Raw genomic sequence first — 13496 nt, 5'->3', positions numbered from 1 at the left:
GCCTGCTTGGGATTTTCTCTCTCTCCCCCTCCCCAATGCATGTGCACGCACTGCCTGTCTCTCTCTCTTAAAATAAATAAACATTTTTTTAAAACGTTTTTATTTCCTGAAACTGACAAATTTGTTCTTTGTAGAGCTCCGAAAGGCGATGGTGACACATAGAAACAGTTGCCTGAATGAGCCCCATTTTTATAGCCAGAGGTCTTTTTTAGGCACACCCCATGAAGGGGACTCCCACACTGTACTCATACAAAGAAGTTAAAATGTAACCAGAGTTAGCCTGTTCACTGAAGGCAGCAGTCTCAAACTGGAGTATACATGGTCCACAAAGTAGCCAAAGACTTTCCAGAGGTTACTAGGGCGTGGCTGTAAGGTTTTCACTGGCCAGCCCTTTACACGCATATAGATACTCTTTCCTAAATAAAACCCATGAGCCTCAGAAAGCTGCTGTGGTGAAAGCATCGTGTGGGGTTGTTTTTATTCCTCTGCTTTGTCACTTGCCATTTTCCCACTTTATGAAAGGAATACTCCCACCTTACACGATGGCCCATTGGCCCCAAAGTGTGAGACCCTCTGTGGTGTCCACCGAAGGGCTGTGTGAAAGGTTGATAACCAAACCCCTTCAATCGGCACTTTATAACCCTGCACCCCCGTGATTAGGAAATGCATGTGTGATTTTTTTAAAAGTTACTTTTGATGGACAAAGTAAGTACTTTTATTTAAAAAAGTCTGTATTGCTCTGATCAATTTTAGACTAATTGTAATGATAGCTTACTCCAGAAGGATATATTAAACCTGTAGAGCCTTATAATTACAGGAAATAAAAACTGTGAAATTTTCAATTTTCATATATTTCTTTTGTAGAGCATAAAAGTATATTGCATTAGGATAACACAGGAGGAAAATGTAATGGAAATACAATTCTAAGAACAAAAGAGGATGCAAAATTTTTGACTGTTAAAGCAAGTGTATGTATTTTTAAAATGGATAGTGGGTATCAAAATGCTTTGCTATTTAAATTTGGTTGGATACATTTTAAAGAATCGCATTACAGTTTTATTTTAAAATGTCAACATTTATGACATACTGAAATAACATTATTTATAACTATATACACTTATAATGAAAAATTGTAGATGCCAACTTAAAAAATATGCAAAGGACAAAATATGTGTGAGCGGGTACCTGATTATTCAAAATTTCTTGAGAGGCTATTCCAGTGAAAAGTGTGCAGTCCACTGGCACAGGACAGGTGCCTGGCTGGGAAGGCCGCCTCACCTGGCCACAGTGAACGTCATAGAAACCTCAGGCTCAGTCTTCGTCTTCCCTCCACTACCCCTCTACTCAGAGGGCCTTGCAGAGGGGAGGTGTGACTGTGCCTCTTCAGGCTTTCCCTCACCTAGAGCCCTCGCCCCTGTCCTGTTCTGTAGCCGGAGGCTGCTGGTCCTTCACATGCCTTCACTGGTGCCCATCCCCTGGTACCCAGGCCTTTCCCTGCTCTCTCTATGCCCTCATTCTCTCGGCGGGAATGTTCCTCTCTTGTTAGGCCTCTGCTCAGATGTCACATCTTCCAGAAGCACTCCTTCGATCTCTTTTCCTCCTTTCCTTTAGAACAGTTGCTCCTTCCTGTCTCACCACAATAGGTGGGTTTAGAGGTGGAGAGGAGAAAAGGAAATTAAGTTCCTACGAAAAGGGAGGCAGCAGCTGATGTTTTTGGCTTGTTTGTGTCAACAGAGCTTCGAGAGTTTTGCTCCTCTGAAATACAGAGTCTCAGTAAACATGATATTGAGTTGAACTGAAGCGGAGGTCCAGTTCGGGTGCCACGTTACCTCGGAAGTCTCTGATTTCCCAGACCTGCTGGGACCTCCCCAGATCCCTGCTGCACTTAGAGTCTGTACTGTTGTGCTGGGTGTGTGATCATCACCATCCTGTGATTTTTGCTAATTGATCTGAGTGTCTAGCATTGTTCTATAATCAGATTGCAAATTCTGGGCAGGTAGAGGTACATGTTTATTTATTCTTTTATCTCCTCATAGCACATGGTGTAGTACTGACCATAATTGATACCCATTAATATCTCAGTTGATACAAAAAAGGAATAAATTGATGGGGAAAAATCAATTGGGGAAAAATAGTGCTGAAATATGGGTCTGGATCTGTCACACTTTGCCGTGTGATTTTGGGCGACTTGTATAGTGCGGATTGGTAACACTTGGGTGATAGCAATTGCTAACTAACAGTCTTCATCTAATTACTATGGGCCAAATCATTAATATACCCAACTATTCTCTGTGAGTTTGTCTTTTTCTAGATTCCACATATAAAAACATTTGACTTTTTTAAAGCAGTCGGCTGTCTGCTGCTGAATGGAGCTCGGGAAACCCGTGGCTCTAGTAAATGAGCGAGACTGGAAGCTTGTCTGGCCACAACTTGGCCTTGCACAAGGGCCGCAGAAAACCAGCGACCTGCAAAATTGACCACTCATTTCCCTAACTGCCAGAGGCCTGGGAGCTGATAGCAATGAACATGAATAGAAGGGGGAAAGTACTTGTATTTTTATTCTCTCTCTCTCTCCCTCTCTCTCTCTCAAATTCTCATTTTTAATTGATCTTACAATCTTGCCTCGCCCTTCGCCCTCTGCATAGTCCAGAGTCATGAATCCTCAATACATGGCTCAAAAGAGAAGCCCGGGACAGCGCATTCCCTTTCTCTTCCCCAGTTTCCTGCCTGGGTTTCTACTCTGGGACTAACGTACCATTCCAGTTCTGAGTTGGGACCATTCCAGTTCTGAGTTGGGACAAGCCCTCCTCCACTTAGTGTCCCATGTGTACAGCCTGTCTCCACTGTGAGCACCGTGTAGAAAGAACCCGTGTGATCTGTAGCTTTTAGTGCTTCCTACAGGGTGAGTGGGGATTCTATTGCAACTAATTGTATCCATCGGTTTTTAAAAGGTGAAAGAAATTCCTGAACTTAGGTGTCGATTTATACATTAATTAAACTGATCCTGGTTGCAGCCGTGTGGTCTTAATAGCTGCTTGCTGCAGTCCCCAAATCCATGATATTCAGGAGGTGACGTGCATATTTTAATTTGAGAAATAGTTTAACATTTTTAGATATTCATTCAGATGTGGTTATGCAGGTTAAACATAACGTATGATCACTGCTTCTTTCATTGCTTCCAATTAAACCTTGCTTGTTAGTTTAACCTCTAGGTAATCCCATCAAACAATTGATGTCAAGGAAACACTGCCCACAGTAGCTTTGGATGAGTGGCCATTAATTTTAATTGCCTTGATATTAAAGATTAAGAAGTATTGGGACTAGCAGAATAGAAACGATCTGATGTCAAGCAAATCCACTTGCTAAAGCTTCCCCAGGCTGCTGGTGATATTAAAATTTTACTGTGAGAATTAAATAAACCTTTATTAGTGATGACTGTTGTTTGATTGGTCCAGGGGTATGCATAAACACAGGATTCTTGCGTAGCTAGAGATGAGACCTTCGGTGGTACCCAGATTCCTCAATTATGAAACTGTTAATAAAGCTGTAATCTGATTTTCCAGGCTAGGTTTCATTAATGTATTATAGCTTCTCTGATTGTCAAGGTAATATTAACTACAAAGTATGGAATCCAACAGAGAATTGTTTAGAAGAGGAGAATTCTAAGATGGGCCTTTGTTGCTAAATTCAGAGTTGGGGAATTTTCATTAATTATACTGAAGAAATGCCAAATTCCCTCTCAACCAGGGGAGACAGTCTCCCTTTGCACCATAGATAAATTCAATATTTAACTCTTTCAAAGGCCTGCCAGTCTTATTCAGACAAACTAGTATGATATTATACGTTGAAGGAACTTTTTGCAAACCAGTCCTGTAGGTCCACCTCTGAGCTGAGAATGTGCTTGTGAAACACGAGGTGGGGTCTAAGAGGACTTACTGTAACCAGCATAATCACAGCGGATCCCTTTAGGCCGCCTTTTCAATCTTGAGTCAGAACTTTTTTTTTAGAGTCATGTAATGGGAATGGGTCCTAATAGTCACTGAGGCTGACTTCTCCTGGTACAGAAATCCCTCCCAGAGCATCTGTCTCCATGTTCTTGGAGGCCTGGGCCCCACGTCAGCATCATCTCTAGCTTCTCCCTCTCCCCTTGACCTCTAAGCTGGCCTGTGGGCAAATTCTGCCAGTTCCTCCCCCATGATAGCTTCCCTCTCCGTAACTCCTGTTCTACCTGGCTCAGGCCTCCACTGCCTTCTCACCTGTGCGCTCTCCTGGCTCTTCCTCCCGCTCCCACATCCTACACATGATCATGTGGTCCTGCTGCAAGCACAAGGGGTTCAAAGAAGGGAGGGCAGAGAAGGCCAGTGGCCTAGTGGGGTTCAATCCCTCAGGGCTGTTTGGGAACCTTAGTATTGTGACCGTCTAGGTGCTGGACTGTCTAAGGCCAGTGATTGGAAATGAGAAGGAACCAGACCTTGGTTCCGAATACAGAACTGTATATCCACTAGAATCATCCAGTGGTGGAATCAGGGACTTTGTAAGGTAGGAGGTACCACATTTCTTGAGATGGAGATGCCCTGAACACAAAGAGAAAACAGAGAAGGAGGTGCAGATTTAGAGGACACATGAATTCTATTTTAGACCTAAAGAGCTGGAGGCTGTGGCAAAACATCATTTTTTAATTTTTTTAATGTTTATTTATTTTGAGAGAGAGACAGAGAACGAGCAGGGGAAGGGCAGAGAGAGGGAGACAGAATCCAAAGCAGGCTCCAGGCTCTGAGCTGACATGGAGCTTGAACTCATGGACCATGAGGTCATGACCTGAACTGAAGTCGTGTGCTTAACCGACTGAGCCACCCAGGTGCCCCGGTAAAATATTTTATATGTAAATGTCCTTAAAAAATTAAGAACTGAAATTCTTTATAGAAGTTAGGGGTAGAGGTGGAAATCTGGGAGTCATCACACAGAGACAATGATTGAAATCATTAATATGGATAAGATTGCTCAAGGAGAAGAGAGAAGAGGGCCAAGAACTGAGTTTTGGAGAACACACACACACACACACACACACACACACACACACCCTGGTGTGTTAGATATTACTGAACGAGCAAACACAGAAAGAGAAAAGGCCATTGGCTTTGGGGCAGGTGTTAGGCCTGTGTAACCTCCTCATTCGGCCTCCCAGCCCTGAGATTGTTAAAATTGAATGAGAAAATGTATTCAGAGGGCTCTGCATATTATCACCACTACTATTTGATCTGAAGGAAGGAAGTGATACATATGGCCCTTTGGCATGGGAGGGGTGATGGTGGAACAGAAACAGCTAGAAGCCCCGATCTGTAACATATTTACTTCCCGATGAGTTTTGGCTTGTTTCTGTCTGCTGAACCTACACTCCCAGTTGCCACACGGGTCCTCGGTAAGCGTGCCTGCCTACGTATGTGTGCACATGTGTGCACACAGTGATTCCCCAGTGTGAGACGGCATGTGGGCAGCAGCAAGGCCAACATTGTCTTCCTCCCAGGGCTTCCTTGCCAGAGTTCTCTGGCTTCTTCTGGAAGGATGAGTGCCACAGGTTGAAGAATGAGAGTTCTATTTCCAAAGCAATTAAAGACTTGGCAGAGATGGTCAGTAAGCATGCCCACTGGTGTAAATTGGGTTGGAGGGCTCTTACCACTCCTTATTTTTCCTCAGGGCCCTTGACTAGCTGTTCAGAATAAAACAGTGACCCACCCAGCCTGATACTACAGCAACATGCCCCTTTGACAGATTATTAAGAAGTTATTGAAGAGTATTTTTAAACCGTTACTTTAACAAAAGGGAGGTCAGAGCCTTTTATACAGCAGGTGGGTACCTTTTCTAAACTGCTGTGTGGGTTTTAGTTTCTTTACATAGCTCAGCTACAGGTGCCTGAACATGTCATGTAGCTATGAGCAATGCGTCTTGGGCCAAAGTGTGGCTGTCAGTGAAATGTGATGAAATCTTCCTGTTGCCAAGTTCCTCTTTAGAAATCTCTTCCATTTGCACGGACTGACATCATAAGTAGTTTGCAAAAGAAAGAAGTATATTCCACCTGATGAAATCAGTCGCTCCCCCGTATTTGCATTTGACCTTATTGGAATTACTTGAATTTTCAAGTTGTGACCTTCTCGTGTGTTAACTGGCAGAGCCCGAACAGCCATCTTGGCAGACACACAGTGCCTTCTAAGACTGGAGACAAAGGGATTTTTCATCCATTATTAATTGATGTTACTCTTTTCAGCAGACCAAACATGATTCTACTGTCCAACTGCCAAAATCATTCCGGAGCCAAAAAGAATCAGTCATCCCTTCACAAGTATTTATTATTTACCTCACTTAACAAATGCTTCCTTTAGTTTTCTCAGCTACTTTGGGGGTCCTGATCATTCATGTACTAACTGGCATATATCCATTGAATCCTTTCTATGAACGGTGCTCCCGTCCTTGCTAGCGTTACTGCAGCTAACTCCAAGGAGCTGGTGTCATTCCGAGAGTCTGCAAAAAGAGAAACCAAGGCCCTAGAACCATGACGCATTAGCCACAGGATGGGATTGATTACAAGCTAGGAGTTGAGTGTCTCCCAAGGCATCCCCTTGGTATTCCAACAGTTATTACTGGAAATTTGACTCTTTTCCCCCTCCTCCCTTTGCCCTCTCTTCCCCTTCACTCATGCCCCTGCAATTCGTAGGTATCCAACTGGTTTGGCAACAAACGAATCAGGTACAAGAAGAACATCGGCAAGTTTCAGGAAGAAGCCAACCTCTACGCCGCCAAGACAGCCGTGACGGCCGCGCACGCGGTAGCCGCAGCCGTGCAGAACAACCAGGCCAACTCGCCCACCACGCCAAACTCTGGTGCGTACTGGGTGCCCGCTCAGGCCTCATGCCACAAAACCCTGCCCCCCACGCCAGGAAGCAGGAGCCAGACTGAGTACACAGTGGATTTGTAATGGAAGATTTCTATTGAAATAAGGGCTCATCCTCGGGATGGGTGAATGAGTGGATGGCCAGAGCCTGTAAACCCACTGTTCACAATGAGCGCCCCTCGCTACTGGTAGATTCCAGAACCTTTACACTTGCTAGTGGTTTTGAATTCAGCAATTAGGCAAAGCGCCATCGCTAATAATTGTTTTAACGATATTGTCCCACGTATCATTTTGAGGTCCACAGTGGTTTGTCAGAGAATGAATGGATAGCCAGAGTGGGAAGTTCACCTGTCGCCCTGCGCAATGAAGCTAGAATGTTGGAGTACAGCAGTGCTTTCTACTTACTCTAGCTGCAGGCTCCAATCTGCTGTCCTTCTTAGCATTTCTTTAGCACCTGTGCTGACTTGGTAGGTGGTTGGCTGTGAGGGGTATCGTACTTGATACATGGATATGATATCTGCAGTATCATGGTGCATTTTGGTTATAGTTTATGTGACATTTGCGATGGAGTTAGAAACACCTAAAAATTACAAGCCACTTGAGTAGCAGTGAAAGGTGTGTAGCCAGTTCAGTAGATGGACTCGAGATGCAATTCAAGGACTTTCCTAAGCAGACCTTTTTAATAATATGTTTAAAAGTTCAGAAAGTGAAGGGTTTTTATTTGTTTTGTTGTCTTTCCCCTGTCCTCTCTCCCATCCCCCGTCCTCCCCCAGCCCTCCCTCCCCCAGTTCTTTTTAACGAAACATAAACCGATGAAAGTTAGGTAGAAGGCATGGCTAAGAAAGAGCTTCAGAAAAACATTTCTTCTCTGAGTAATTGTCCGCCATGACAGCTAACGATGATGAAGGGCTCATTTAACGACCAAGTCCCAGAGATAAATGAAAACATGGGGGTGGTTCCAGGCCAGCTGTTGGGTGTTTTTCTGTTTACTTTGATTTCCTCTTTGTTTCTTATTTGGGCCTCCCCACTGGTAGGACTTTCCTAGCTGCAAAGTGAATCCCAGGACCTAACGCTTTGGAGTTATTCTCCAGCTTCTTAGATCTGGAAATGCTTTATGTTGTACACGACCTTTCCCTTCTGCACCTTTTCTCCTTGCCCTGCCTCTAGGTCTTTGAGGATTATGTGTGTAGCTCTCTGTTATTCAGCTACTTAACTCTTTCCTTTCCAGGTTCTTCTGGTTCTTTTAACCTCCCAAATTCTGGGGACATGTTCATGAACATGCAGAGTCTGAATGGGGATTCTTACCAGGGGTCCCAAGTCGGAGCCAATGTGCAATCACAGGTAGGAGAGAAGCCCCAGCTGGGGCCTTTCTAGCAGGGTAGGGTTTGGGCTCAAAACTCCATACTCTTACCCCATGGAAGTGGTCTGCACCTCCGTGCAGACCCTGTGCTGGGTGCTTCCAAACGTGACCCATCTGCCCCACCGTTTAATTTAATGAGAAGTCAAGTGAACAGTGACTTTTGAAGATTCAAACCTGATGAACTTTGTGAATGCATTCGGCTCTGGCTTGAGCTCATGGACAGGGTTGGGTGCATCTTACTCTCATAACAACACAAAACAAAAATTGTGTGTGCCAGTGTGTGTATGGTTTAAAAACATGTGCATGAGTTTCCTTTCCGGATGTTTAAAAGTCAGATTCAAAAACAAAATAAAACACCTGAGTGTTTAATGTATATTCCAGGTTCAACTCTTTTCTCGCCCTCTTAACTGAGAGCAGCCACTTGCATTTATGCATGTAGGTGTGTGCACACGTGTGTGTGGGAGGGAGAGATCCCGTATACATATTTAGAAGTCGTGTTCACAGCCACACACATCTCGCTGATGTAATGGGAAGTGTGCATTGCCATGAAGATGTTATTGTTTGGCGGGCATGGAAAACAAAGATGTGTGAGTTTAAATATGCAAAGAATTGTTGAAATTCTGCCAGTCACATTTGATTGATAAATTTGTCTTTCATTGAAGATGCTAAACCCTCGTGGCACACATAATTCAAATTGTTTCCTTTTGTAAATGATGATGTTTTAATAGATTTGGGATGATGAATCTTGTTTCGTCTCCCTTCTAGGTGGATACCCTCCGTCATGTTATCAATCAGACGGGAGGCTACAGTGACGGCCTCGGAGGCAGCTCACTGTACAGTCCACATAACTTAAATGTGAGTAACCGGGGAGCCAGACTCAGGAGCTGTAGCAACAGTGTCGGGTAAACAGTGACTAATCAGCAAATTAATGGCCATTTGACTTGGCTTCTCACCTTGTTGGCAGGTGGGGAAGGCAGCATTCTTACTGCACTTTCATTTTATGAGCCTAAACACTTGATGTTGCCCAGATGCCCGTAGAAGTCCTCGCAGATGCCCATGAGTGGCCGCATTCTGTGGTCAACAGGGACTCAAGTGTCCGCCCGTTAAGATGCTGTCTCCTACTGTCGCGCTGTGTCACAGGGCGATGGTGAGGAACAGGTCATCTGTGTATCTTAGAGTCAAGCAGTAGGGCACATTCCCAAACACATCCCGAGGGAAGGGGACCACTTTGGAGGGCCCCAGGCCAAAGACTGAAAAGCGAGTTGGGCTGCGTTGTCAGTGTGGGATGCAACACATGTTCAGCACTCGTCAGCCTCTCACAGTTTTAATTATGGAGAAAATAATTTTAACTTTTGTAAACAATTCACCAAGACTTTACTTTGACCCCACACCGACATGGCTGGAAAATGGTATAACTCTCAGCTCCTGAAAGGGAGCCCGGGGAGGGCTAGTCATGGGGGAGAGCTGGGAGGGGAGAGATGGAGGGAATCTGGGGTTCCAGACTTGGAGGAAATGAACCGCCCCAAGCGTGGTGGTAGAATCAGGAGGAAAGTGGACAAATTTCTCCCTTTCCAGGGCCTTGGCTTGCTATGAGAGTAAATATTAATGATTGGAAAAGTGATTGAGGATGTTCAATTGTAAAGGGAAGAAAGGACCATTAAATACTCAAATCTTTTACATTTGAAATGTCAAATCTTTCTTTTTGGGTTTATAAATAACTCATAATAACCCACAACAAACCATATAAAAAGCCTTTTAGTTGCATTTCTCCTTTTTCATTTAAGTGTTTTGAAATGCTTCAGAGAATGTGCGGTATCCTTATCAACATGATAAAATATGAAACCGTGATTGCCTGCAGCATTTTACAGACATGAATTCCATCTTCACTGATGAGGCTTGATAAGGCGCTGTTGTAGAATACAGTGCATAATCTCAAACCACCAGAGTAAGGATTAATTTATTTTGAAAAAAAGAATGCTCGCTGACAACCTCTCCTCCAGCTGCCACGCTGGGTAAAAATATTGTACATTTGTTGTTTATAAATGTGGATAAAGGAGGACTGATGTTTACTTCAGATGGAATATCTTTAGACTTGTGTCTGTGTGCGAGTTGTTCTTCTAAGTAGATTTTCGTACCTGAGGGGTGAAGACAGCTTACCGCTCCCTAGAGAAGAGGGGTTCTTAGCGTCCCACAGACACACACGAGCACGTCACCACCTACCTGCGCAAGGACGCTCTGAAAACACGTCGCCGTAGCGTGGTCTCTTCCTCGCCAGAGTCTGATATGCCTCGAGCCCGGAAGACCCTTGTCCCTTCGGCTCTGGCCCTCCCATCTCTGTAGGGTTGTTTGGTCCCTGCCCTGCCCCCCACCCCCCGACTCTCTTTCTCCCGGTCCTGGAGGGAGGAAAGGTGCTTTATGTGCAGAACTGTGCAGTCGATCAGAAGACAGGGTGCGCTGTAAGAACAGCGGCCGTCGGGGAGGGAACATGCCCAACGCAGAGCTCATCCAGCGGCCGGAGCCAGGCCGCCTGGGGGCTCTCGGCGGAGTTCTCAGTGGCCGGGTGGCACGGGCCTCAAAGAAGACGCTGTAGACGGACTGGCAGAAGCTGCGGACAGACGGCTGTGCGGAGGCAGGGGGACCTCTTGGCCCGCAGTGACACCGGCGCGGGAGGTCGGGGTCCGCGGGCAGCGGAGCGTGAGGCTGGGCTGAGCCGCAGGCTCTGGGTGTCAGCCAGCTCACCCGCGCCTTCTCTTCGGAAAGGCCCGCCCCGTCACTTCCACTCAATGTTCCCCAACTCGCAAGCCCAGCACCTCCCTCTTCTTGACTGACATAAAAATATGTAGCGACAAGCTGTCTGCCACAGCAGAAATCTGATCAGACATTGATTTCAGCAATTGCCTCTATAGGCCAAGACACGAGGCAAATTTGTTTCTGAGTACTGTTATTGCCGATGCAGGTCGAGGCGGGAAGGGCCAGCGGCGTGTGAAAAGCGGTAGCAACATCCCAAATAGGAGCCCCAGTTAGAGATAATTGGAATACAGATTTGAATAGTGTGCTCCTCCACAGGTCATGCATTTTCATTCTGGAAGATCCTGTTTGGAAGGAAATTCTGGCCTTCATTTTCCAAGGGTTACAGTAGCTGGCTGTCAAGAGGGTACGGAACAAGGCGGCCGCGTCTTCTCCGTGCAAACGAGGATCAGGCTGGGCTGCAGTTCTCACCTGGTGCAGCCCGAGGTCTTGCCGGGCGTCGCACTCAGCCTCTCCACCGCTCGTTCTTAAAAGATTTCTTTCCGAGTCACTTTCTTTTTACAGCAAATCAAAGGCCGAGCCGTGTGCCAGCTTGAGACGAGCCGAGGCCCTCCTTCAGCGCGCTGATTTATGGCCAAGTCTTTACTTGGTGGGATGGATTTGTTTTACATGCATTTAATCCCACTTTAACACATGCTTCAAACTCCTGCCAAAGTGGGTTTAGAAAATACATTTTGCTAATGTATCTTTGCTCTCATGTTGTCATCTGGGTATTTTAAATTGGGGAGTAGAATTAATATGTAGACGTGAACCCGCTGAACTGTGTTTCTCCTTTCAGGCTAATGGAGGCTGGCAGGACGCAACAACTCCATCTTCTGTGACTTCCCCTACAGAAGGCCCAGGAAGTGTGCACTCTGATACCTCTAACTAATCCCTGGCAACACTTTTCCCTGAGCTGACATGCCTTGCTAAGTGCATTCAGAGCAATAGGAGGAAAAGGAAAGCGTTTTTGTAGCCCACCATCTACAGCTTTACTGTAAAACCTTGTCTTATTAGAGAACTTGGTAAATCAGTTTTTTAAAGGAATCATAATCATTTGTATTTATACTTAAAAACACACAATGTTAAAAAAGCACTTTATCCAATTAGGCCAAGATTTAACATTGTTGACAGTCCTGTAGCTATTTTATCATAATTTATTATCAATATTTTACATTAATGGTTTCACAGTTGCCAATTACTTGGCCTTAAGGGTAAAAAGTACAATATATGCTAAACCTCAATCGTTAGAGCAGATGCAAAGATTCACCTCACCTAAATTGAATTTCTCGCATTTTTCCATCGCGGACTTTGATGGTCTTTCTTTCATATCGCTAATGGGGTTGGAATAAAGGAGCTGTTTGGCTCTCTCTGTTAACGATGGTTTGTTTAAGAATCTTCCTTGTCACGTTTGTGTTTCGATCTCTTGCGTTATAATTAGATCAGAGACTGGTAGCATCTTTTCTCTCTCTGGAAGCACCAGTGCCCGGAGTCTGCTCGGTAACTAAATTACGGATCCAGATTGTTCTGAGAGATGAAGATCCTTGCTGCTGGCAGAGGTGGACGCGAGACCCGGCTGGGTGCTGCACAGGCTTGTCAAGGTCTGCTCCGTCCTCCGGGCGTCCACGAAGGCCCTGCTCCCCGCAGTGTTGTATATAGTGTAGCAAAAGAGTATTTATACATCTCACCAATCAAAACACAGCTTTATTACCTCATGCGAACTCATACAAACCAATAGAATTTCCACATGTTCTGTAGCTTAGAGTGCTCACTTACTACCTCTGAACAATACTCACGCTGTAGTTTGTCTCTTTCTTACCTTTTTGCATCTTGTAATTAACTCTTTGTTTCCCTTCACAAAATGTAATGTACATTGTAATCTTTTAAAAGAAAAATCAGGGTTGCATTTGCAACTTCTAAAAAAAACCAAGAGTGGAAACATCGGGTCTTCAATTAACACAGGATCAGCAAAACCGTTGTAAATACCGAGAAAGCATTTTGAATGTTCTTCATCTTGTTACTAATCCATGCAAAAAAAAAAAAAAAGAAAAAAGAAAAAAAAAGGCGGCGGCTAATTGTGATGCATTCAGATTTCAGTATTCAGTACTGTATATTTCACCCTGTGTAATGGGGCCCCCTCCTTTCTCTTTTTGTATTGTATGCGATTCTGAAACTGAGTCATGAAAATAATTTGTGGCGGTGATTCTAATGTATTAAAAATGTTTCGTGTTCCTTTCTAACTGGATTACACCCTGGATTGAAGAAGTCTTCCTCGTGGTAGCTATATGTAGTTTCAAACATGAATAAACTTTTTGCTTTCATGATTAAATGTTGCCGTTTCTCACTCCACCATGCGAGCCGGCCAGGGCAAGCAGAGCAGAAAGCCTGCCCCGAAGCAGGCCGGGCCGGTAAATGTGTGGCCCCACACAGAGGGACATTGAAATGACAGTCAAGCGGGGAGTG

The 13496-nt window shown here is 44.8% G+C and overlaps 1 protein-coding gene across 1 annotated transcript in view; it reads left to right on the top strand.

The window, feature by feature from the left end:
* PBX3 (PBX homeobox 3) overlaps window positions 1–13362 on the top strand; it is a 216260-nt gene extending 202898 nt beyond the window's left edge. The window contains exons 7-10 of the mRNA XM_029921078.1: window positions 6710–6875; window positions 8115–8227; window positions 9012–9101; window positions 11833–13362. Of these exons, the coding sequence (XP_029776938.1) occupies window positions 6710–6875; window positions 8115–8227; window positions 9012–9101; window positions 11833–11925 (462 nt within the window). The 3' untranslated portion in view covers window positions 11926–13362. The remainder of the gene's footprint in view (window positions 1–6709; window positions 6876–8114; window positions 8228–9011; window positions 9102–11832) is intronic.
* The last annotated feature ends 134 nt before the right edge of the window (window positions 13363–13496 follow it).

Source organism: Suricata suricatta, chromosome 13 (assembly GCF_006229205.1).
Source record: "Suricata suricatta isolate VVHF042 chromosome 13, meerkat_22Aug2017_6uvM2_HiC, whole genome shotgun sequence".
Taxonomy (NCBI): Eukaryota; Metazoa; Chordata; class Mammalia; order Carnivora; family Herpestidae; genus Suricata; species Suricata suricatta.
The sequence above is the reverse complement of the archived record's forward strand: the minus strand, read 5'-3'. Positions and strand labels throughout refer to the sequence as shown.